Source organism: Tachyglossus aculeatus, chromosome 7, assembly GCF_015852505.1.
Source record: "Tachyglossus aculeatus isolate mTacAcu1 chromosome 7, mTacAcu1.pri, whole genome shotgun sequence".
In the NCBI taxonomy this organism is placed as follows: Eukaryota; Metazoa; Chordata; class Mammalia; order Monotremata; family Tachyglossidae; genus Tachyglossus; species Tachyglossus aculeatus.
Genome location: NC_052072.1, coordinates 23,587,791 through 23,606,420, shown reverse-complemented (window position 1 = coordinate 23,606,420; position 18,630 = coordinate 23,587,791). Strand labels below are relative to the sequence as shown.

Below are 18,630 nucleotides of genomic sequence, written 5' to 3'. Positions count from 1 at the left end.
GTAGATACAGGATAATCTGGTTGGATAGAATCCCTGTCCCACATGGGGATCACAGTCTTAATCCCCTTTCAACAGATGAGATAAATGAGGCCCAGAGAAGTTAAGTGTCTCGCCCAAGGTCACACAGCAGACAAACGGCAGAGGCAAGATTAGAACCTCCCGGTATCTACCCCAATTCTAAGAGCTTGACAAATACCATTTAAAAAAAAGGGGGTGGTATCTTTTCAACATGGGAGCATCTCTCCTGGCCAGGAGGTCTGCCTGGAGGCTGAGGGCTGGACTCGATTTTCCCTCTTTGCAATGGGATAAACGACTTGCCCCAAGGAGCAGGGGGGCAGGACCAGGGAGATTGCAGCAAACGGTAGCAAAGTTGGGGTTGAACTCAATCAGTTGTATTCATTGAATGCTTACTGTGTGCAGAGCACTGTACTAAGCACTTGGGAGAGCAAAATGCAACAGAGTCGATGGACAAATTCCCTGTCTTTCCCTTCCCATTCCCAGGAGGGAGGAATCCCGGAGACTTACCCTTCGTGACTCCCTGAGCCGAGCTGTCCTCCTCCACTCTGAGGTAAACGATGGCGGTTTCTCCGTAGAGGCCGGCCTTCTTGACGCCGCACCAGTACCACCCTTCATCCGACACCTGGAGCGAGTTCAGGTTCAGGGAGACGATGCGACTCTTCTCGTTGCAGTCCATGAAGGCATCGCTGGGGCCCTGCTCCTGGCTAGGGAGGGGCTGGCAGCCCTTGGGACTCCACTTGCACCAGAATTTCTCGTACGAGGAGTACTTGCAGGGGAAGTGGCACGATATGCTGAGTGAGCGCTTCAGCTGTCCACTGGCTTCCTGCGGGGCCTTCAAGCTGGGCTCTCCTGGGAGGACAGAAATCGGGGCACAAGGTAATTCCGCATCGCTGTTCCCCTCTCCCCCTCCGCATTCCTCTTCTCCCCCACTGTTGCTGCCCCCTCCCTGCCTTGCCCACACCCTCCCCCACCCAAATAATGATAACAATGATAATTACAGCATTTGTTAAGCACTTACTATGTGTCAGGCACCACACTAAACACTGGTGTTGATAAAAGCTAATCGGATTGGACACAGTCCCTGTCTCACGTGGGGATCACCATCTCAATCCCCATTTTACAGATGAGGGAACTGAGTCCCAGAGAAGTGAAGGGACTTGCCCAAGGTCACACAGCAGCCAAGTGGTGGAGCCAGGATTAGAACTCATGACCTTCTGACATCCAGGTCGGTGCTTTATCCACTATGCCATGCTGCTTCCCAAATCCCTGGGCCAGCTCTCCCCTGTGGCTCCTGTTCTTCCTCCCTGCTAAGTAGTCAGCCCCATGTGGAGTAGGGATTGTGTCTGACCTGGATCAACCCCAGAGCTTAGCACAGGGCTTAGCACACAGTAAACTCTGAACAAATGTCACCACTCATGGTATTACGCTCTTGTTAGATACACTCACTTTGCACTTCAAGATGCAGATAGTCTAGACAGTAAGCCCAGTGTAGGCAGGGGTTGTCTCTCCTTATTGCTGAATTGTACTTTCTAATCATTTAGTACAGTGTTCTGCACACAGTAAGTGCTCAATAAATACGATTGAATGAATGAATGAATATGTGCTTAGCCAACTGCTCTGGTGGGTGACTGTGTTCACGGCAGGTGGGGTATGGTGGAAGATATGCGAGAAGGGGTAAAGGAGAGAAAGCCATTTCAAACTCTGCATCAGGCATGCATGCAATGCTTGGGCATGTCCTTAAATCCTCTCTGTGGCAAAGGTTGCAGCTGTACCCTAAATCTGTGAGCCCCATGAGGGACAGGGATTGGGTCCAAACAGATAACCTTGTATCTACTCCAATGCTTAGAACAGTGCTGGGCACAGAGTTAGTGCTTAACAAATGCCATAATTATTTTACTCTAAACAAGAGTTATGGTGGCAAAAGCATTCAGGGTGCCAGGGGATTTGTAATTATAATTGCAGCCAAGTTGGGGTTGAATTCAATCAGTGGTATTTATTGAATACTTATTGTGTGCAGAGCACTGTACTGCACACTTGGGAGAGCAAAATGCAACAGCGCTGGTGAACAAGTTCCGCGTCTTTCCCCTCCCCAGACCCACCAAGGAAGACATAGTTTGGGGGTTGGGAAGATCCTCTCAGAGCCTGGATTTTGGGGTTCTGTCAGGGGTCGGGAGTGAGGTCCTGGGGCCCTAAAGGCTCCCTCCACTCTATCAGGAAATGAACTTAAGGGGAAAGAAAAGAGCCCTGGGCTGGACAGGGAAACATTCCTGGCTGCGGGAGAGCCTTAAGGCGAGACTGTAAGGGAGGCTGAATAATCCCTATCCCTGCAGATCATTCAAATCGGGACAGACTCCAGTCTCTTTTGTGAGATTTAGAAGGTGATCTTTCTGGAGGCAGGGGGATGATGAAGATGACCTCTCCCACCCTCGGTTCACCCGACCCACCCTTTCCCCTTCCCTCCACCGCCGGGGACCCGGTTCAAACCCTGAGTGACGTTGAGCACCACGGTGGACTTCCTTTCCCGCTCCCCGGTGGTGAGGCACCAGTAGTGGCCGACGTCTCTGGGGGTGAGCCTGTTGAGGACCACGGTGAAGATGCCTTTGTCCGGTTGGTCGAACAACGCGATCCGGCCCTTGTAATCCTCACTCACCACGCCGGCGCTGTCCACCAGGTTGGGGCAATGACTGTTGCCCTTCCACCGGCACCAGTACTTCAACGTTTTGTTCTCCTTGGGGTCGTAGGGACACTGCACGGCTACAGAGCCTCCGTTCACACCCTTGACCGCCAAGGGGCCCTGGGGCAGAGTCACCTCTGGAAGTACAGACAAGGGACAGTCATCAGGGCAGGGGCCAGCCCAGGAGGTGGGTTCAAATCGGGAATGAGGGCACCCTTCGATTTTCAGAGAGGGAGAACAAAGCCCATGGCCTGCTGTTGGCAGGGTCAGGACCTGGTCCCAGCCATCCCAGCTCCCCATTCCCGGTCTTCCCTGACTCAGATCCCAGACCCCAAGTCAGAAGGAATTTAAGGCTGGGCTGTGAAATTGGCCTTTCTTCTAACTTCCCTACTTGTAGCCAACTTTTTATATCCATGATGCTTAGCACAACTCATGGCCTTCAGAAGGCGCTCAATAAATGGTGTTGCTACTACTGGGAAGAACTGCTGCTAAGTGAGTGGGCAGAGGTGACTAAAGGCGGATATGGTATCTTTTTTCCTGGAGAGGAGGAAGTCAAGGCTTCCCATCTGAAGTGAGAGGCGATCCTGCCTGGAGGAAGGAGTGAGGATGAGGTTGCCTCTGGAAGGACTGTGAAAAGCAGCATGGCCTTGTGGATAAAGCCAGACCTGGGAGTCAGAAGGATCTGGGTTCTAATCCTAGCTCTGCTACTTGCCTGCCGTACGACCCCGGGCAAGCCATTTAACTTCTCTGTGCCTTGGTGACCTCATCTGTAAAATTGGGATTAAGTCTGTGGGACAAGGACTATGTCCAACTTGGTTGGCTTTTTATCTACATCAGCACTTAGAAGAATGCCTGATACATAGTAAATACTTAGTAAAAAGTGTCCTGCCAAGCATTTTGAGGTTGATACCATAGTCCCTTTCTGCGAGTGTGGAGGAAACAAGAAGCGCACAGATGAGGGATTGCTTAAAAACATATGCCAAAAGGCCAGTCATCAACACCTTCACCTTCAACATTTCCAAAGATCAAAATCAACCCACTGGCTATGGGAAACATTCTACAATGAGGAATAAGGCTAGAGCTAGCGTGGAAGACCAGGCTTGGCATCGTTAGGGCTAGAGTTAATGACTGACTTTGTCAATGGCCGGACTGTCCCCGACTACGTAGCAGAAGATGAATTTGCTGATGCTTTTTCTTTAGGCATTTGGGTGATTTCCTCCACTGACACTGAGATCGGAAGAGAAACGCCAATTCTATTTTAGCTCACAAATTCCAATCTCCTTTCCCTCCAGCCCTCTCACCCCCTCAGCAAGTCTGGAGAGGTTACCCTTCTCTCCCTCTCTGTCCCCACCCACCCCCGAGGGAGGAGGCCATGGAATAAGCCCAGATCATCCCCAGAACTGGATGGTCCACCTAAGAGGGTAATCTCCTCCTTTCTGAGGAACCTTCACCTTACCTTCAGAGACATGGAGCTCCTTGGCTTGGAGGGGCCCTTCACCCCCATAAGCTCCGTCCCGATTGGCCCCACACAGGTACAGTCCGGCGTCCGTCTTCCGTAGCCGCGTGATGGAGACGCTGAAGGAGCCGGGGGGCTCCTGGTTGGCCAGCAGCACCCTCCCTTCAAAGGCCTTGGCCCAGTTCCCCTTGGTGTTGACTACAGTCACACAGTTTTCCCCCTCTTTCTTGCACACGTATTTGGGTACGGCCGCGTACTGCTGGCCCAGGGCACACTGCAGGGTGACCGAGCCCCCCAGCTCCGAGTAGACCAGCTCGCTCTCTGGCTCCAGCAGCTCCAGGACTAAGTTGCTCCTATCCCCTTCGCCACCATAGACTCCCGTGCCGCAGATGTAATTCCCCATGTCTTCCTGCTGGATGTGGTTGAGGGAGACGGTGAAGTTCTTCCTTGAGGTGTCATGGATGATCAGGGAGACCCTACCTTGGAACTCTGGATTCACATTCCCGTTGGAATCGATGATGTTGACGCAGCTTGTATCCTCCAGCTTGCAAATATATTTCCGGAGGCTACTGTCCTGGAAGGGGCAGGTGAAGTTCACGGTGCCACCTTGCTCGGCGACATAGACTTGGGGATCTTCTGAGGGCAGGGGGCCTGGAGGGTGAAGGGGGAAACTTAGACTGAGAACTCCGTGTGGGATAGGGAATGGGTCTGGTCTGATTGTGGTGTATCTACCCCAGTGCTTTTTTTCCCCTTGGTATTTGTTAAGCTCTTACTGTGTGCCAGGAATCATACTAAGCTCTGGAATAAACACAGGCTAATTAGATTGGACACGGTTCCTGTCCCGCATAGGGCTCACTATCTCAATCTCCATTTTACAGATGAGGTAACTGGGGCACAGAGAAGTGAAGCGACTTTTCCAAGGTCACACAGCAGGTAAGTGGCGGAGCTAAGATGAGAACCCAGGTCCTTCTAACTCCCAGGCCCATGCTGTAACCACTAGCGCCTGGAATATAGAAAGGGCTGATACCACAATTATTATTAATGGGTCGAGCAGCATGGTTGGTCCTCAAAATCTCTACTACTTTCCCCTCTCACTAGTGTATACCATAAGAGGCTCATGTCTGAACCCCAGACCTCCAAATCAATGAATCCAACCCCAACGATTCAATGTCCTGAAAAATTTGTAGTGGATCCACCCAAATTCCCCCATATCCCTATCCCTACGTATCCTATATCTCTACATATCCCATCTCCTGCTGCCCCCATCCCATTCCTGAGCTCAGGGAACTTTAGCATCCATCCGCTGCCTGCATTAAGAGCACCCCAGCCCAAAGAACTAAAGAAAACCCAACACAAAGGGAAAGCTCAAGAGAAACAAAATATAACCTAGGGTCCACCCCTCCCTCTCCATCCAAGTGAACCCTCTGTTAGCTTGAAGGCATTCAATCAGCTCTTTTCCACTCACTTATCCACTCTCCTCTCCCACTACACCCCGGCTTGCGCACTTCCTCTTAAGGTAATTGTCTCATTGTGCCTCATTCTCATCTCGCCCACCATCAAACTCCGTCTCACACTCTCCCTCTTTGCCTGGAACTCTCTCCCCCTTCATATCTGATAGACCACTGCTTTTCCTACTTACCAAGCCCCTCTGAAATTATATCTCTTCTGGGAGGCCTTCCCTGATTCATTTCTAATATTCTCTGCTTAGATCCCACCCTAACTGCCACTTCAGCACTTTCATGCCACTTAACATTTCAGTGCTTACAACCTTATAAAGACGCAGCATAGCCCAGTGGAAAGAGCATGGGGCTGAAAGACAGAGGACCACTTGTCTGCTGTGTGACCTTGAGCAAGTCACTTCACCTCTTGGTTCCCTCATCTGTAAAATGGGGATTAAGATTGTGATCCCCCTGTGGGAAAGGGACTGTGTCCAACCTGATTACCTCATATCTACCACAACACTTAGAATAGTGCTTGACACATAATAAGCGCTTAACAAATACCATTAAAAAAATTCCCTTTGCACTTTTGTGCATAGCTTACATACTGTATTAGACTATCAGCTGATGTGTCTGCTAATCCTGTTATATTGTACTCTCCCAAGCACTTAGTACAGTGCTCTGCAGTCAGTAAATCATCCCGACTCTGCCTCATCTGCTGTGTGACCTTGGGCAAGTCACTTAACTTCTCTGAGCCTCAGTTCCCTCATCTGTAAAATGGGGATTAAGACTGTGAGCCCCACGGGGGACAACTTGATCACCTTGTATCCCCCCAGCGCTTATAACAGTGCTCTGCACATAGTAAGCACTTAACAAATGCCATCACCATTATTATTATATTTATTGAGCACTTATTCTGTGCAGAGCACTGTATTAAGCACTTGGGAAAGTACAATATAACAATACAACAAACACAATCCCTGCCCACAGTGAGCTTATAGCCTAGAGGGGGAGACAGATAGTTTCATAAATAAATAAATTTACAGATACAGAGAAGTGCTGAGGTGCTGGAAGTAGAGATGAATAAAGGGAATAAGTCAGCGTGATGCAGAAGGGAGTGAGAGAAAAGGAAAGGAGGGCTTAGTCAGGGAAGGCCTCTTGGAGGAGATGTGGCTTCAGTGAGATTTTAAGGGTGAGGAGAGCAATTATCTGTCGGTATGAAGAGGGAGGGCGTTTCAGGCCAGAGGCAGGACATGGGCAAGAGGTCAGCGGCGAAATAGAAGAGTTGGAGGTATGATGAGAAGGTTATCATTAGAGGAGCAAAGTGTTCAGGCTGGGTTGTGGTAAGAGAATAGTGAGAAGAAGTAAGAGGGGGCAAGGTGATTGAGTGCTTTAAAGCTGATGGTAAGGAGTTTCTGTTAGATGCGAAAGTGGATGGGCAACAACTGGAGGTTCTTGAAGAGTGGGGAAACATAGACTGAATGTTTCTGTAGAAAAATGACCTGGGCAGCAGAGTGAAGTATGAACTGGAGTTGGGAGAGACAGGAGGCAGGAAGGTCAGCAAGGAGGCCCATACAGTAATCAAGGAGGGATAGGATAAATACTTGGATTAATTAATTCATTCATTCAATCGTATTTATTGAACTCTTACTGTGTGAAGAGCACTGTACTAAGAGCTTGGGAAGTCCAAGTTGGCAACATATAGAGACAGTCCCTACCCTACAGTGGGCTCACAGTCTAGAAGGGGGAGACAGAGAACAAAACAAAACATATTAACAAAATAAAATAAATAGAATAAATATGTACAAATAAAATAAATAAATAGAGTAATGAATACGTACAAACATATACACATATATACAGGTGCTGTGGGGAGGGGAAGGAGAAAAGGCGGGGGGATGGGGAGGGGGAGGAGGGGGAGAGGAAGGAGGGGGCTCAGTCTGGGAAGGCCTCCTGGAGGAGGTGAGCTCTCAGTAGGGCTTTGAAGGGAGGAAGAGAGCTAGCTTGGCGGATGGGCAAAAGGAGGGAGGGCATTCCAGGCCAGGGGGAGGACGTGGGCCGGGGGTCGACGGCAGGACAGGCGAGAATGAGACACGGTGAAGAGATTAGTGGCAGAGGAGCGGAGGGTGCGGGCTGGGCTGGAGAAGGAGAGAAGGGAGGTGAGGTAGGAGGGGGTGAGGTGATGGACAGCCTTAAAGCCGAGGGTGAGGAGTTTTTGCCTGATGTGGTAGCGGTTTGGATGGAGAGGAAAGGGCAGATTTTAGCGATGTGAAGGTTGAAACAACAGGATTAGGTAATGGATTGAATATGTGGGTTGAGTGTGGGAGAGAGGAGTAAGGATAAAGCTAAGGTTATGGGTTTGTGAGACAGGAAGGATGGTGGTGCCGCCTGCAATGACGAGAAACTCAGGGGAAGGGCAGGGTTTGGGTGGGAAGATAAGGAGCTCTTTTTTAGACATGTTAACTTTGAGGTGATGGTGGGACATCCAGGTAGAGATGTCTTGAAGGCAGGAGGAAATGCAAGACTGCAGAGAGGAAGAGAGATTAGAACTGGAGGTGTAGACTTGAGAATCATCCACTTAGAGGTGATAGTTGAAGCCATGTGAGTGAGTGAGTTCTCCAAGGGAGTGGTTGTAGGTGGAGAATAGAAGGGGATCCAGAACTGAATCTTGAGGGACCCCCACAGTTAAGGGGTGGGAGACAGAGGAGGAGCCTGCTAAAGAGACTGAGAATGAGGGCCAGAGAGATAGGAGGAGAACCGGGAGAGGGCAGGGTCACTGAAGCTGAGGTTGGAAAATGTTTCCAGGAGAAGCGAGATGGTCGATAGTGTTGAAGGCAGCTGAGAGGTTAAGGAGGATTAGGAAGGAATAAAGGCCGTTGGATTTGGCAAGAAGGAGATCGTTGGTGACCTTTGAGAGGGTGGTGTCTGTGGAGTAAAGGGGACAGAAGCCAGATTGGAGGGGATCAAGGAGAGGTTTGGAGGAGGGAAACTTGAGACAGCTTGCTTAAGGAGTTTGGAGAGGAAGAGTAGGAGGGAGATGGGGCAATAATGGGAGGGAGCCATGAGTTCAAGGCAGAGATTTTTTAGAATAGGGGAGTCATGGGCATGTTTGAAAACAGTGGGGAAGAAGCCATGGGAGAGGGAACAGTTGAAGGTGGTGGTTAAGGAGGGAAGAAAGGAGGGGGCAAGCACTCAGTAAATGTGATTAATCAATAAAGTAGTGATTCATGTAGGTATCCCCTTTTCCTTCTTCCCTCTATCTGTAATTTATTTTAGTGTCTATCTGCCCCAGGAAATTGTAAATCCTTTGAGGACCAGAATCATATCTACCAATTCGACTATACTCTCCCAAGCACTTAGCACAATTCTCTAAACACAGTAAACACTCGACAAATATTGACTAATGGGTTGGCAGTCAATTCCACATAGGCCTACTTCCTGATTTTCTTTCAACCTGTTTATGATTACTTTTAAACTTAAGTGGCTCCAACTGCCAGTTCAGGGCTTCCACAGCACCTCAGCACTTCAGTAAGCACAACTGCCCCCTTAGTACTTTTGTACATATCTTAAATATCCTATTACTTTTTCTTACCTGTAATTGATTTAAGTGTTTTGTCTCCCCCGCTTGGTTCTAAGCTTCTTGAGGGCAGAATCATGTTCTACCTACTCTATTGTGCTCTCCCAAGCATTCAGTTCAGTGCTTTTCTCAGAGTAAGCATTCAATAAATACCACGGATGGATGGACTGTTGACGTAGACCTGGAGCACATAGGCCAGTGCTTTGTTATATTGTTATAATGTACTATCCCAGTAATAATAATAATAACAATAATGATGGTTTTTGTTAAGCGCTTACTATGTGCCACACACTCTTCTAAGCACTGGGGTAGATACAAGGTAATCAGGTTGTCCCACGTGGGGCTCACAGTCTTCATCCCCATTTTACAGATGAGGTAACAGGCACAGAGAAGTTAAGTGACTTGCTCAAAGTCACACAGCTGACAAGTGGAGGAGCCGGGACTAGAACCCACGGCCTAGACTGTGAGGTCCCCCTTCTAGACTGTGAGCCCATTGTTGGGTAGGGACCGTCCCTATATGTTGCCAACTTGTACTTCCCAAGCGCTTAGTACAGTGCTCTGCACACAGTAAGTGCTCAATAAATACAACTGCATGAATGAATGACTTCTGATTCCCAAGCCCATGCTCCTGTCACTAAGCCACGCTGAGCTTAATACAGTGCTCTGCACACAGTAAGTGCTCAATAAATCTAGCTGATTGATTTTTCTAGTGTCCCAGGCCAGCCTCCCTACATGCCATGAGTGAAAAATCTGGCCATGTCAGCTGGCTTGTGGTCACCACGTGCCCCACCCACAAACCCTCTGTTACCTTCTTTTTCAGCCCAATCTTTACCCCTGAGAAGTATGGCGTGTGGAACATATAGGACAATTATCCATAGTGTTCCAATGAGAAAACTGAGGCCTGAAGAAGAGAGACTAGCCCAATTTGATAAAGTGGCTTCTCAGTGGAAGAACGGGGCCTAGAACCCTGGCTTCCAGATTCCTTGGGAGAAGGAGAGGAGAAGGAGAAGGCCAAAAGTCAAACCACTTCTAATAATAATTGTGGTCCTGGTTAAGCACTTGTTATGTGCCCAGCATTGTACTAAGTGCTAGGGAAGAGATATGATAATCGGGTCCCACATGGGGCTCACGGACTAAGTGGGAGAGAGAACAGATATTGAATCTACATTTGACAGTTGAGGGAACTGAGGCAAGGAGAAGTGAAGTGATTTGCCCAAGGTCACACAGCAGGTTTGTGGCAGAGCCAGGATCGGAACCCAGGTCTTCTGACTTCCCAGCATGGCCTAGTGGAAATTTCTGTCGTGTGTTTGAATTTCTATGTGTTTCTGAGAAGCAGCGTGGCTCAGTGGACAGAGCATGGGCTTTGGAGTCAGAGGTCATGGGTTCGAATCCCGGCTCTGCCACATGTCTACTGTGTGACCTTGGGCAAGCCACTTAACTTCTCGGAGCCTCAGTTCCCTCATCTGTAAAATGGGCATGAAGACTGTGAGTCCCACGTGGGACAACCTGATCACCTTGTATCCCCCCAGCACTTAGAACAGTGCTTTGCACATAGTGAGCACTTAACAAATGCCATCATCATTATTATTATTATTATTATTATTATTATTATTACCCATTGCAGTGTCCAGCATCCTTTCCAGATGGGAAATCATCCCTGGTGTCTAGCCTAAATCCCTTTTGCTGTCCACTCTCCTTTCATCCTCAGCAGAGAGCAGATGGCCAGAGACGGAAGGAATCTACGTTACCTTGTCTTACGTTCAGGCTGACGTTGAAGTACAGGCCCCGGTTATTGACCCCCACGCCACACCTGTAGACTCCAGTGTCTTTCTCTCCCAGCTGGGTGACATCCACCACCATCATGTTTTGCTCTGGAAAGTTGGTGAGGTTGGCCCGGCCGGCGTAGTCCTTGGTGACAAAACCCCCTGACGAGATGAGGGTGATGCACTGGCCCCGGGCTTCCAGCTTGCACCAGTACTTCCGGTCGTGCCGGTTGACAGAAGTGGGAGGATAGAAGCATTTGATGGAGACGGTCCCACCCGGGACACTGCTAACCTTACTGGGGCCGACGATGGGACTCTTCATGGAGACCACTGGAGGTTGGAGGTAGGGGAAAGGGAAGACAGAGAGAATGATCATAATAATGTTAATAATAATAATAATAATAATAAAAGTATTTGTCTAGACAAACAGTGGGAGTCAGAAGGGCCTGGGTTCTAATCCTACTCCGCCACATGTCTGCCCATATGACCTTGGGCAAATCACTTCACTTCTCTTCTCCTTCTACAGCCCACCCCACACCCTCCGCTCCTCTGCCGCTACTCTCACCGTACCTCGTTCTCGCCCGTCCCGCCATCGACCCCCGGCCCACGTCCTCCCTCGGGCCTGGAATGCCCTCCCTCTGCCCATCCGCCAAGCTAGCTCTCTTCCTTCCTTCAAGGCCCTACTGAGAGCTCACCTCCTCCAGGAGGCCTTCCCAGACTGAGCCCCTTCCTTCCTCTCCCCCTCGCCCCCCCTCTCCATCCCCCCATCTTACCTCCTTCCCTTCCCCACAGCACCTGTATATATGTTTGTACATATTTATTACTCTATTTATTTATTTATTTATTTTACTTGTACATATCTATTCTATTTATTTTATTTTGTTAGTATGTTTGTTTTGTTCTCTGTCTCCCCCTTTTAGACTGTGAGCCCACTGTTGGGTGGGGACTGTCTCTATATGTTGCCAACTTGTACTTCCCAAGTGCTTAGTATAGTGCTCTGCACACAGTAAGCGCTCAACAAATACGATTGATTGATTGGTTGACAGGGACTTTGTCCAACCTGATTAACTCGTATCTACCCCAGCACTTAGACCAGTGCTTGGCAGACAGTAAGTGCTTAACAAGTGCCATAATTATTAAGTTTTATTGTTATTAATTATCTATTATGTGCTAAGCAGTGTACTTAGCACTGGAGTAGATACAAGACAATCAGGTCCCACCTGAGGCTCACATTCTAGGTAAGAGGGAGAACTGGTCAATACCCAGTCCCCATTTAGCAGATCAAGGAATTGAGGCACAAAGAAGTTAGGTGACTTGTCTAAGTTCTCAGAGCAGACAAGTAGCAGAGCCAGAATTAGAACCCAGGGCCTCTCACTCCCAGGCCCATGCTCTTTCCATGTGGTCACGCTGCTTCTCATGGTCACTCAGACCAAGAAATGTTTTCCTTCTAGTTAATGAGTAATTCCAAAATTATGTGCCTATTCCATGTCCAGCCTTTAACCCCAAACCTCACTACCCTACGTCATCCATTCACCATTTCCCTGCTATTTCAACTCAATCTGCTCTGTTCTCAATGTATCTGGATCTGTGGATGAAGACTGTCCGGGTGCTAGCTTACCAGGTGGTAAACTCTTTGAAGGCAGGGATCGTGTCTTTTAACTTTATTGTGCTCTCTGAAGCCTTTAGGGGAGGGATCTGATGGATTGGGAGTAGAAACTGTCCTAAACACTTGGTACAATGTTCTGCACACATACACACTCAATAAATACCACTAATTGATGGATTGCTGGGGAAACTGATCCCTGTTCACAGGAGGTTCCAAGGCTCTGCCACCTATCAGCTGTGTGACTCTGGGCAAGTCACTTAACTTCTCTGTGCCTCAGTTACCTCATCTATAAAATGGGGATTAAGATTGTGAGCCCCACATGGGACAAACTGATTACCTAGTATCTACCCCAGCACTTAGAAGAGTGCTTGGCACATAGTAAGTGCTTAACAAATGCTACCATTATTATCATTATTATTATTAATAAGACATCCCACCTCTAACATGGGGCCTAGTCATCTAACAGAGAGTGCTGTACCTTGAAGGTTTTGTACTAGTTGGATGATGGTAGAGCCATTATATTAGCCTTAAAGTTCACCTGCGAAGTTTAAATTAATAGCCCTGCATAGCCCCTGACCATATCCCTTGTAACCTGCCTTATTACACACGTGGAATCAAAACCCTTGGATGGGTTTGGGGATTTGTCCTCGCGATCAAGAGTCAAGATTAGCTTTTTTTTTAATGGTATTTGTCAAGTGCTTACTATGCGTCACGCGCTGGAGTAGACACAACTTAATCAAGATGGATATGATCCCTGTCCCACAGGGTGCTCCAGGTCAAAGCAGGTAGGAGAACAGGTATTGCATCTCCATTTTGCAGTTGAGAAACTGAGGCTGAGAGGAGTGAAGTGACTTGCCCAAGGTCACACAGCAGGCAAGTGGTAAAGCCAGGATTAGAACCCAGGTCCTCTGGCTCCCAGGCTCATGCTCTTTCATTCATTTGTTCAATCGTATTTATTGAGTGCTTACTGAGTGCAGAGCACTGTATTAAGTGCTTGGAAAGTACAGTTCAGCAACAAATAGAGGCAATCCCTACCCAACGACGGACTCACAATATAGAAGGGGGGAGCCAGACAACTAAACAAAACAGATACAAGTAAACAGGCATCAATAGCATCAATATAAATAAATAGAATTATAGATATATACACATCGTTAATAAAATAAATAGAATAATAAATATGTCCGCATATACACAAGTGCTGTGGGACGGGGAGGGGGGTAGAGCTGAGGGAGGGAGTCCACTCTGCTTCCGGGTGAATTAAGTGTAGTAAGATAAGTTCTCTGAGAAGAAATCTGTATTCTGCCTCCAGAGGACCTGTATCACCTGCAAGAGGCTGAGCTCCGCTCCTGTCTTCCCCGCCTCCACCTTCCTCCCAGTTCAGCAAGTTTTCCCAACTCACCTGGAAGGAGAGCAAAGAGGCAGATGAAGAGGAGAGCCATCCTGCTGGATTACAAGGAGTTCTATGGCCTGTCTCCTCTTTCTATCTGAAACCTGAAAAGAAACAGCACCAGTGAGTTGAAAGCCCTTTCTTTCTGGACCTCCAACTGGAGAAGAGAGTTAAAGGTGTCCTGTTGAAACAGTGTATTTCTGGATCAATTCCTAAGACATCTTTCTTTGGGATAACCAAATTCACTTCTCACACTATGTGCTCTGCACATAGTAAGCACTCAATAAATGCCATTAATTGATTGATTGATTAGGGACAGATTAGAACACCTCACAACTATGACTGTAAACTCTAGACTGTAAGCTCATGGCAGGCTAGGAACGTACCTACCAAGTTGGTTGTATGATACTCTCCCAAGTGCTTAGTACAGTGCTCTGCACACGGTAAACTCTTCATAAATACCACTGAGATTCAGGATGAGTAGCAGCTTTAAAAGATCCTCTGCCATGGCAGATTGAATATAATATCAGTTGTATTTATTGACTGCTTAATGTGGGCAGAGCACTGTATTAAGTGCTTGGGAAAGTATGATAGAGTTCGAAGATGTGATCCCTGCCCCCCAAGGAGGTGACAATCTAGTAGATTACAGTGTGATCTCTGGAAAAAAGTGCTCCCACTGCAGAAATGAACTGCTCCAAGACCAGTGCCAACATTTAGGGAGGTTGGTGTCCCCATTTATGGCACTATCCACTGGTTTGGGGTCACCTATCTTCAGGGGTAGACACTTAGTGGTAATTGAGGTCTGTATTCAATCTATAAATGGTATTTATTGAGTGCTTACTGTGGTGCAGGACATTCATTCATTCAATCGTGTTTATTGAGTGCTTACTCTGTGCAGAACACTGTACTAAGCGCTTGGGAAGTAAGATGTTGGGGGGGTACAATTTGATAGAGTTGGTAGACATGATCCCTGTCTACAAGGAGATTACAGTGTGGAGGGAAAGACAGACTTTAAAATAAATTACAGATCTGGATATAATGATAATAATGATAGCAATAATAATAATAATAATGGTATTTGTTAAGTGCTTACTATGTGCCAAGCACTGTTTTAAGTGCTGGGGTAGATACAAGGTAATCAGGTTGTCCCACATGGGGCTCACAGTCTTCATCCCCATTTTACAGATGAGGGAACTGAGGCCCAGAGAAATTAAATGACTTGTCCAAGGTCACAAAGCAGAAAAGTGGCAGAGCTGGGATTAGAACCCCATGACCTCTGAATCTCAAGCCCGTGTTCTTTCCACTAAGCAATGCTGCTTTTCATAAGTGCTGTGAGACTGAATAAAAGGTACAACTCCAAGTGCAAAGGCAATGCAGAAAGGAGAGGGTGTAGGGGAAATGATGGCTTAGGCAGGGAAGGCTTCTTGGCAGAGATGGGATTTTAATACGACTTTGAAGATGAAGAAAGTGATCATCTGTCGGATATGAAGGGGAAGGGAGTTCCGGGGGAGAGGGGAGTTTGAGGAACATCAAATAGAGAAGCAGCACGGTTTAGTGGATAAAGCACAGGCCTCGGAGTCAGAAGAACTGGGTTCTAATCCGGGCTCCGCCACATGTCTGCTTTGTGACCTTGGGCAAGTCACTAAACTTCTCTGAGCCTCACCTGTAAAATGGGAATTAAGAGTGTGAGCCCCATGTAGGACAGGGACTGTGACCACTGTGATTAACTGGTATCTACCCCAGAGTTTAGACCAGCATTTGGCACATAGTAAGTGCTTAACAAGTACCATAATTATGATTACTATTATCATTTTCTTCCATCAACTACTAAGTTCTCATAACTGTCCCCACGAAACTCCTTACTTGCCTGGAGTCAGTCAGGAGAGCAGTTCTGTACCTGGAAGTAAGGGAGTTTTGATGGGCTGTTCAGAACCAGGTCCAGCCCACATCAGCCAGGACAGGAACCATCCACTGGGATTTTCCCAATGTCCAAGCGGGTTAGTCCATTCTTGGCTGCAGCAGATCCTTTTGTAAAGAGCCGCTTGACTAGCCCCAAGAGTGACTCTGAGATCAAAATCTCCGAGTTGCAGGGAATTCAAAGACAACACCTTTTGGTCATATTTTCCTCTCTTCAAAGCATTTAGTACAGTGCTCTGTTATTCAGTAGGCATTCAATAAATAAGATTGATTGATAGATTTTCTTCCAACGACTGAGCTGGATGAATGAGTTGAATCCCACTAATAATGGCTCTGTGCTTCACCCGTTTACCCTTCAAGAGCAGGGACTTTCCCTTCTTCTTCCCTTTATCTCTCCCTAGGGGGCCCAGGTCAGGACTCTGCCCTCCATGTGTACACAATTACAGATTGCTGACTGACTCCCTGATTGTCTGACTGACTGACAGTCTGTTTTTCTGATTGTTTCACTAATTGACCAACTGGCTCTCTGGCTGACTAATTTTATTTTTCTTATGGCATTTGTAGAGTGCTTACTATGTATCATGCACTGTACTAAGCGCTGGGATACACACATGCTAATCGGGTTGGACACAGTCCATGTCCCCCTTGGGGTTCACAGTATTCATTCCAATTTTACAGTTGAGGTAACTGAGGCCCAGAGAAGTTAAGTGATTTATCCAAGGTCACACAGCAGACAAGTCGTGGAGCTGGGATGAGACCCCAGATCCTTTATTCTCCCAGGCCACTGCTCTATCCACTAGTCCATGATGCTTCTCATTGTCAGTCTGGGTAACTGACTGGTCAGCTGATTGAATGGCTGTCTCATTGACTGACAGTCTGCCTTTCTGGCTGATTCTCTGAGATCCTCCCTCTCCTCAGCACGGCAGATTAGCTCGGGAGGAAGGTCTTGCAGAGATGAACTGAATGCAAGATCCGAAGGCATCACGAGAGGAAACTGTTTAAAGGCAACGGAGTTATTGCTCTGGCCCATGAGGAAATGAAAAGGCAGCCTTTAATGCTTGTCCAGCACCGGCAATTGAAGTCCAATAAAGATAAGGGCCGAGATTCCAGAGAGCAGGGGTTTGGTGGGATTGGAAGCCCTCTTCAACCAATCTGAGAAGTCTTCCCGGCTCCCCATCCGGCCCCTGAGTGACCCTGAGCTGCCTAGCCAGCCCTAGAACAGAGTCTGAGATATGGGGTTCTCCCAGTTCCAGTGAATTCAAAAACAAACACCATTTACCCAGATGATTTAGTTGTTTGTCTTGGTTATAACTCTCCCACAAGTAATTTCCCAGCAAGGAAGTCATTTTTACTTCCTTGTAGAGATAAAAGTGTTCTTGTTTCTCTGGCTTTACTTTTTTTTTTGAGGGTGAGCATTTGTGATCGTGTGTGTGCAAGCGGCGGGTGCGCGTGCTTGCACGGGTTCTTGTCGGAATATCGGTCAGTGGTGCATATGGGTTGCGTATGCGTTCGCGTGTCTATATGAGCATGTCTGCATGTGTATGTCTGTGTGAGAATGTCAGTGTATACCTGTGTGTGTGCATTTGTGAATGAATATTTGGGGTGGGTGTACGTGTGTGCTCCTCCTGGGGTCATTTTGTTCAAGGACTCTTTGCTCTTGGCCAATGATTAACTCCTGAAATCAGGACTTGGGGTCTGGAATGTTTTGACCAACATGGAGTGACAGATCGAGCTGGTGGTAGCCAAGGGATTTGATGCCGGAGGAGGGGTGGGGGCGTGAGTGACTTCACCTTCTCAGCCATTTGCAGCAAGGGAGGGGATGTGGACAGCGCAATCCATGCAGAGAGACATAAAGCCCAGTCTATGCTTCCATATGAGAGAGAGAGAGAATGTGTATGTGTGTGTTTACGTGCAGTGTGTTTGTGTGGGGAAGGTTGCCGGGGGAGATTCGGGGGGGATGGTGAACTGACTCCCGAACGGTTGTCTTTGGGTCGCCTCACCCCTAGCTGGAGTCCAGTTGCAAAGATTAAAGGAATGTCTTTCTGGATTTCCTTTCATTTGATCAGGGTCAAGTTTAGATTAAATAACAATATCTTGTGTTTATTCAGCACTTACCCCCAGCACTGAAACTTCTATACAGAGTCCCTTTCTCCCTTCCTTCCTCCTCCACCTCTCTTTGTCCAGTCTTCATTACCTTCCTGCCAGGCAGGGAAGGGGCAGAGTTAATTGTCCCCTCCCCGCAATCCACTGCTAGGGAAAGGTGAGGCCCAGAGAGTGTGGTAACATGCTTTGTTTTCACAGAGGGGCAGAGGCAGAGATAGGATGCGGACCAGCAGTTCCAACTACCAGGGCTGTGGACTACTCCCTGGGGCAGGTTTCTTCCCCAAAGAATAAGCAGAAATATGCAATCGTATTTTTTGAGCGTTTACTGTACTAAGCGCTTGGGAGACACATTCCCTGTCCACAACTAGCTCACAGTCTTGAGGGGAAGACAGGCATTAATATACATAAATAAACTACAGATCTATACATTTGAGCTGTGGGGATGGGAGGGAGGATGAATGAAGGGAGTAAGTCAGGGTGACGCAGAAGGAAGTGGGAGGAGAGGAAGGCTTAGTTAGTAGATTTCGGATCAGTGGAGGAAGCTCAGACAATAGGTCCCTGAAAACAGATTTCTCTTAAACAATGGCCAAGTGGAAAGAGTGTGGGCCTGGGAATCAGATGACCTGGGTTCTAATCCTAGCTCTGTATTCTTCCCCAAAGTCACACAACAGGTTAGTCACTTCACTT

At 47.8% G+C, this 18,630-nt stretch overlaps 1 protein-coding gene across 1 annotated transcript in view; it reads right to left on the bottom strand.

Moving 5' to 3' along the window:
- The window catches only part of PIGR (polymeric immunoglobulin receptor), a 41,357-nt gene that overhangs the window by 10,381 nt on the left and 12,346 nt on the right, over positions 1-18,630 (bottom strand). Inside the window, exons 2-6 of the mRNA XM_038749170.1 lie at positions 13,936-14,027; positions 10,913-11,257; positions 4,149-4,799; positions 2,503-2,829; positions 526-867 (exon numbers count right to left, since the gene is read on the bottom strand). Coding sequence (XP_038605098.1) covers positions 526-867; positions 2,503-2,829; positions 4,149-4,799; positions 10,913-11,257; positions 13,936-13,975 — 1,705 coding nt within the window. The 5' untranslated portion in view covers positions 13,976-14,027. The remainder of the gene's footprint in view (positions 1-525; positions 868-2,502; positions 2,830-4,148; positions 4,800-10,912; positions 11,258-13,935; positions 14,028-18,630) is intronic.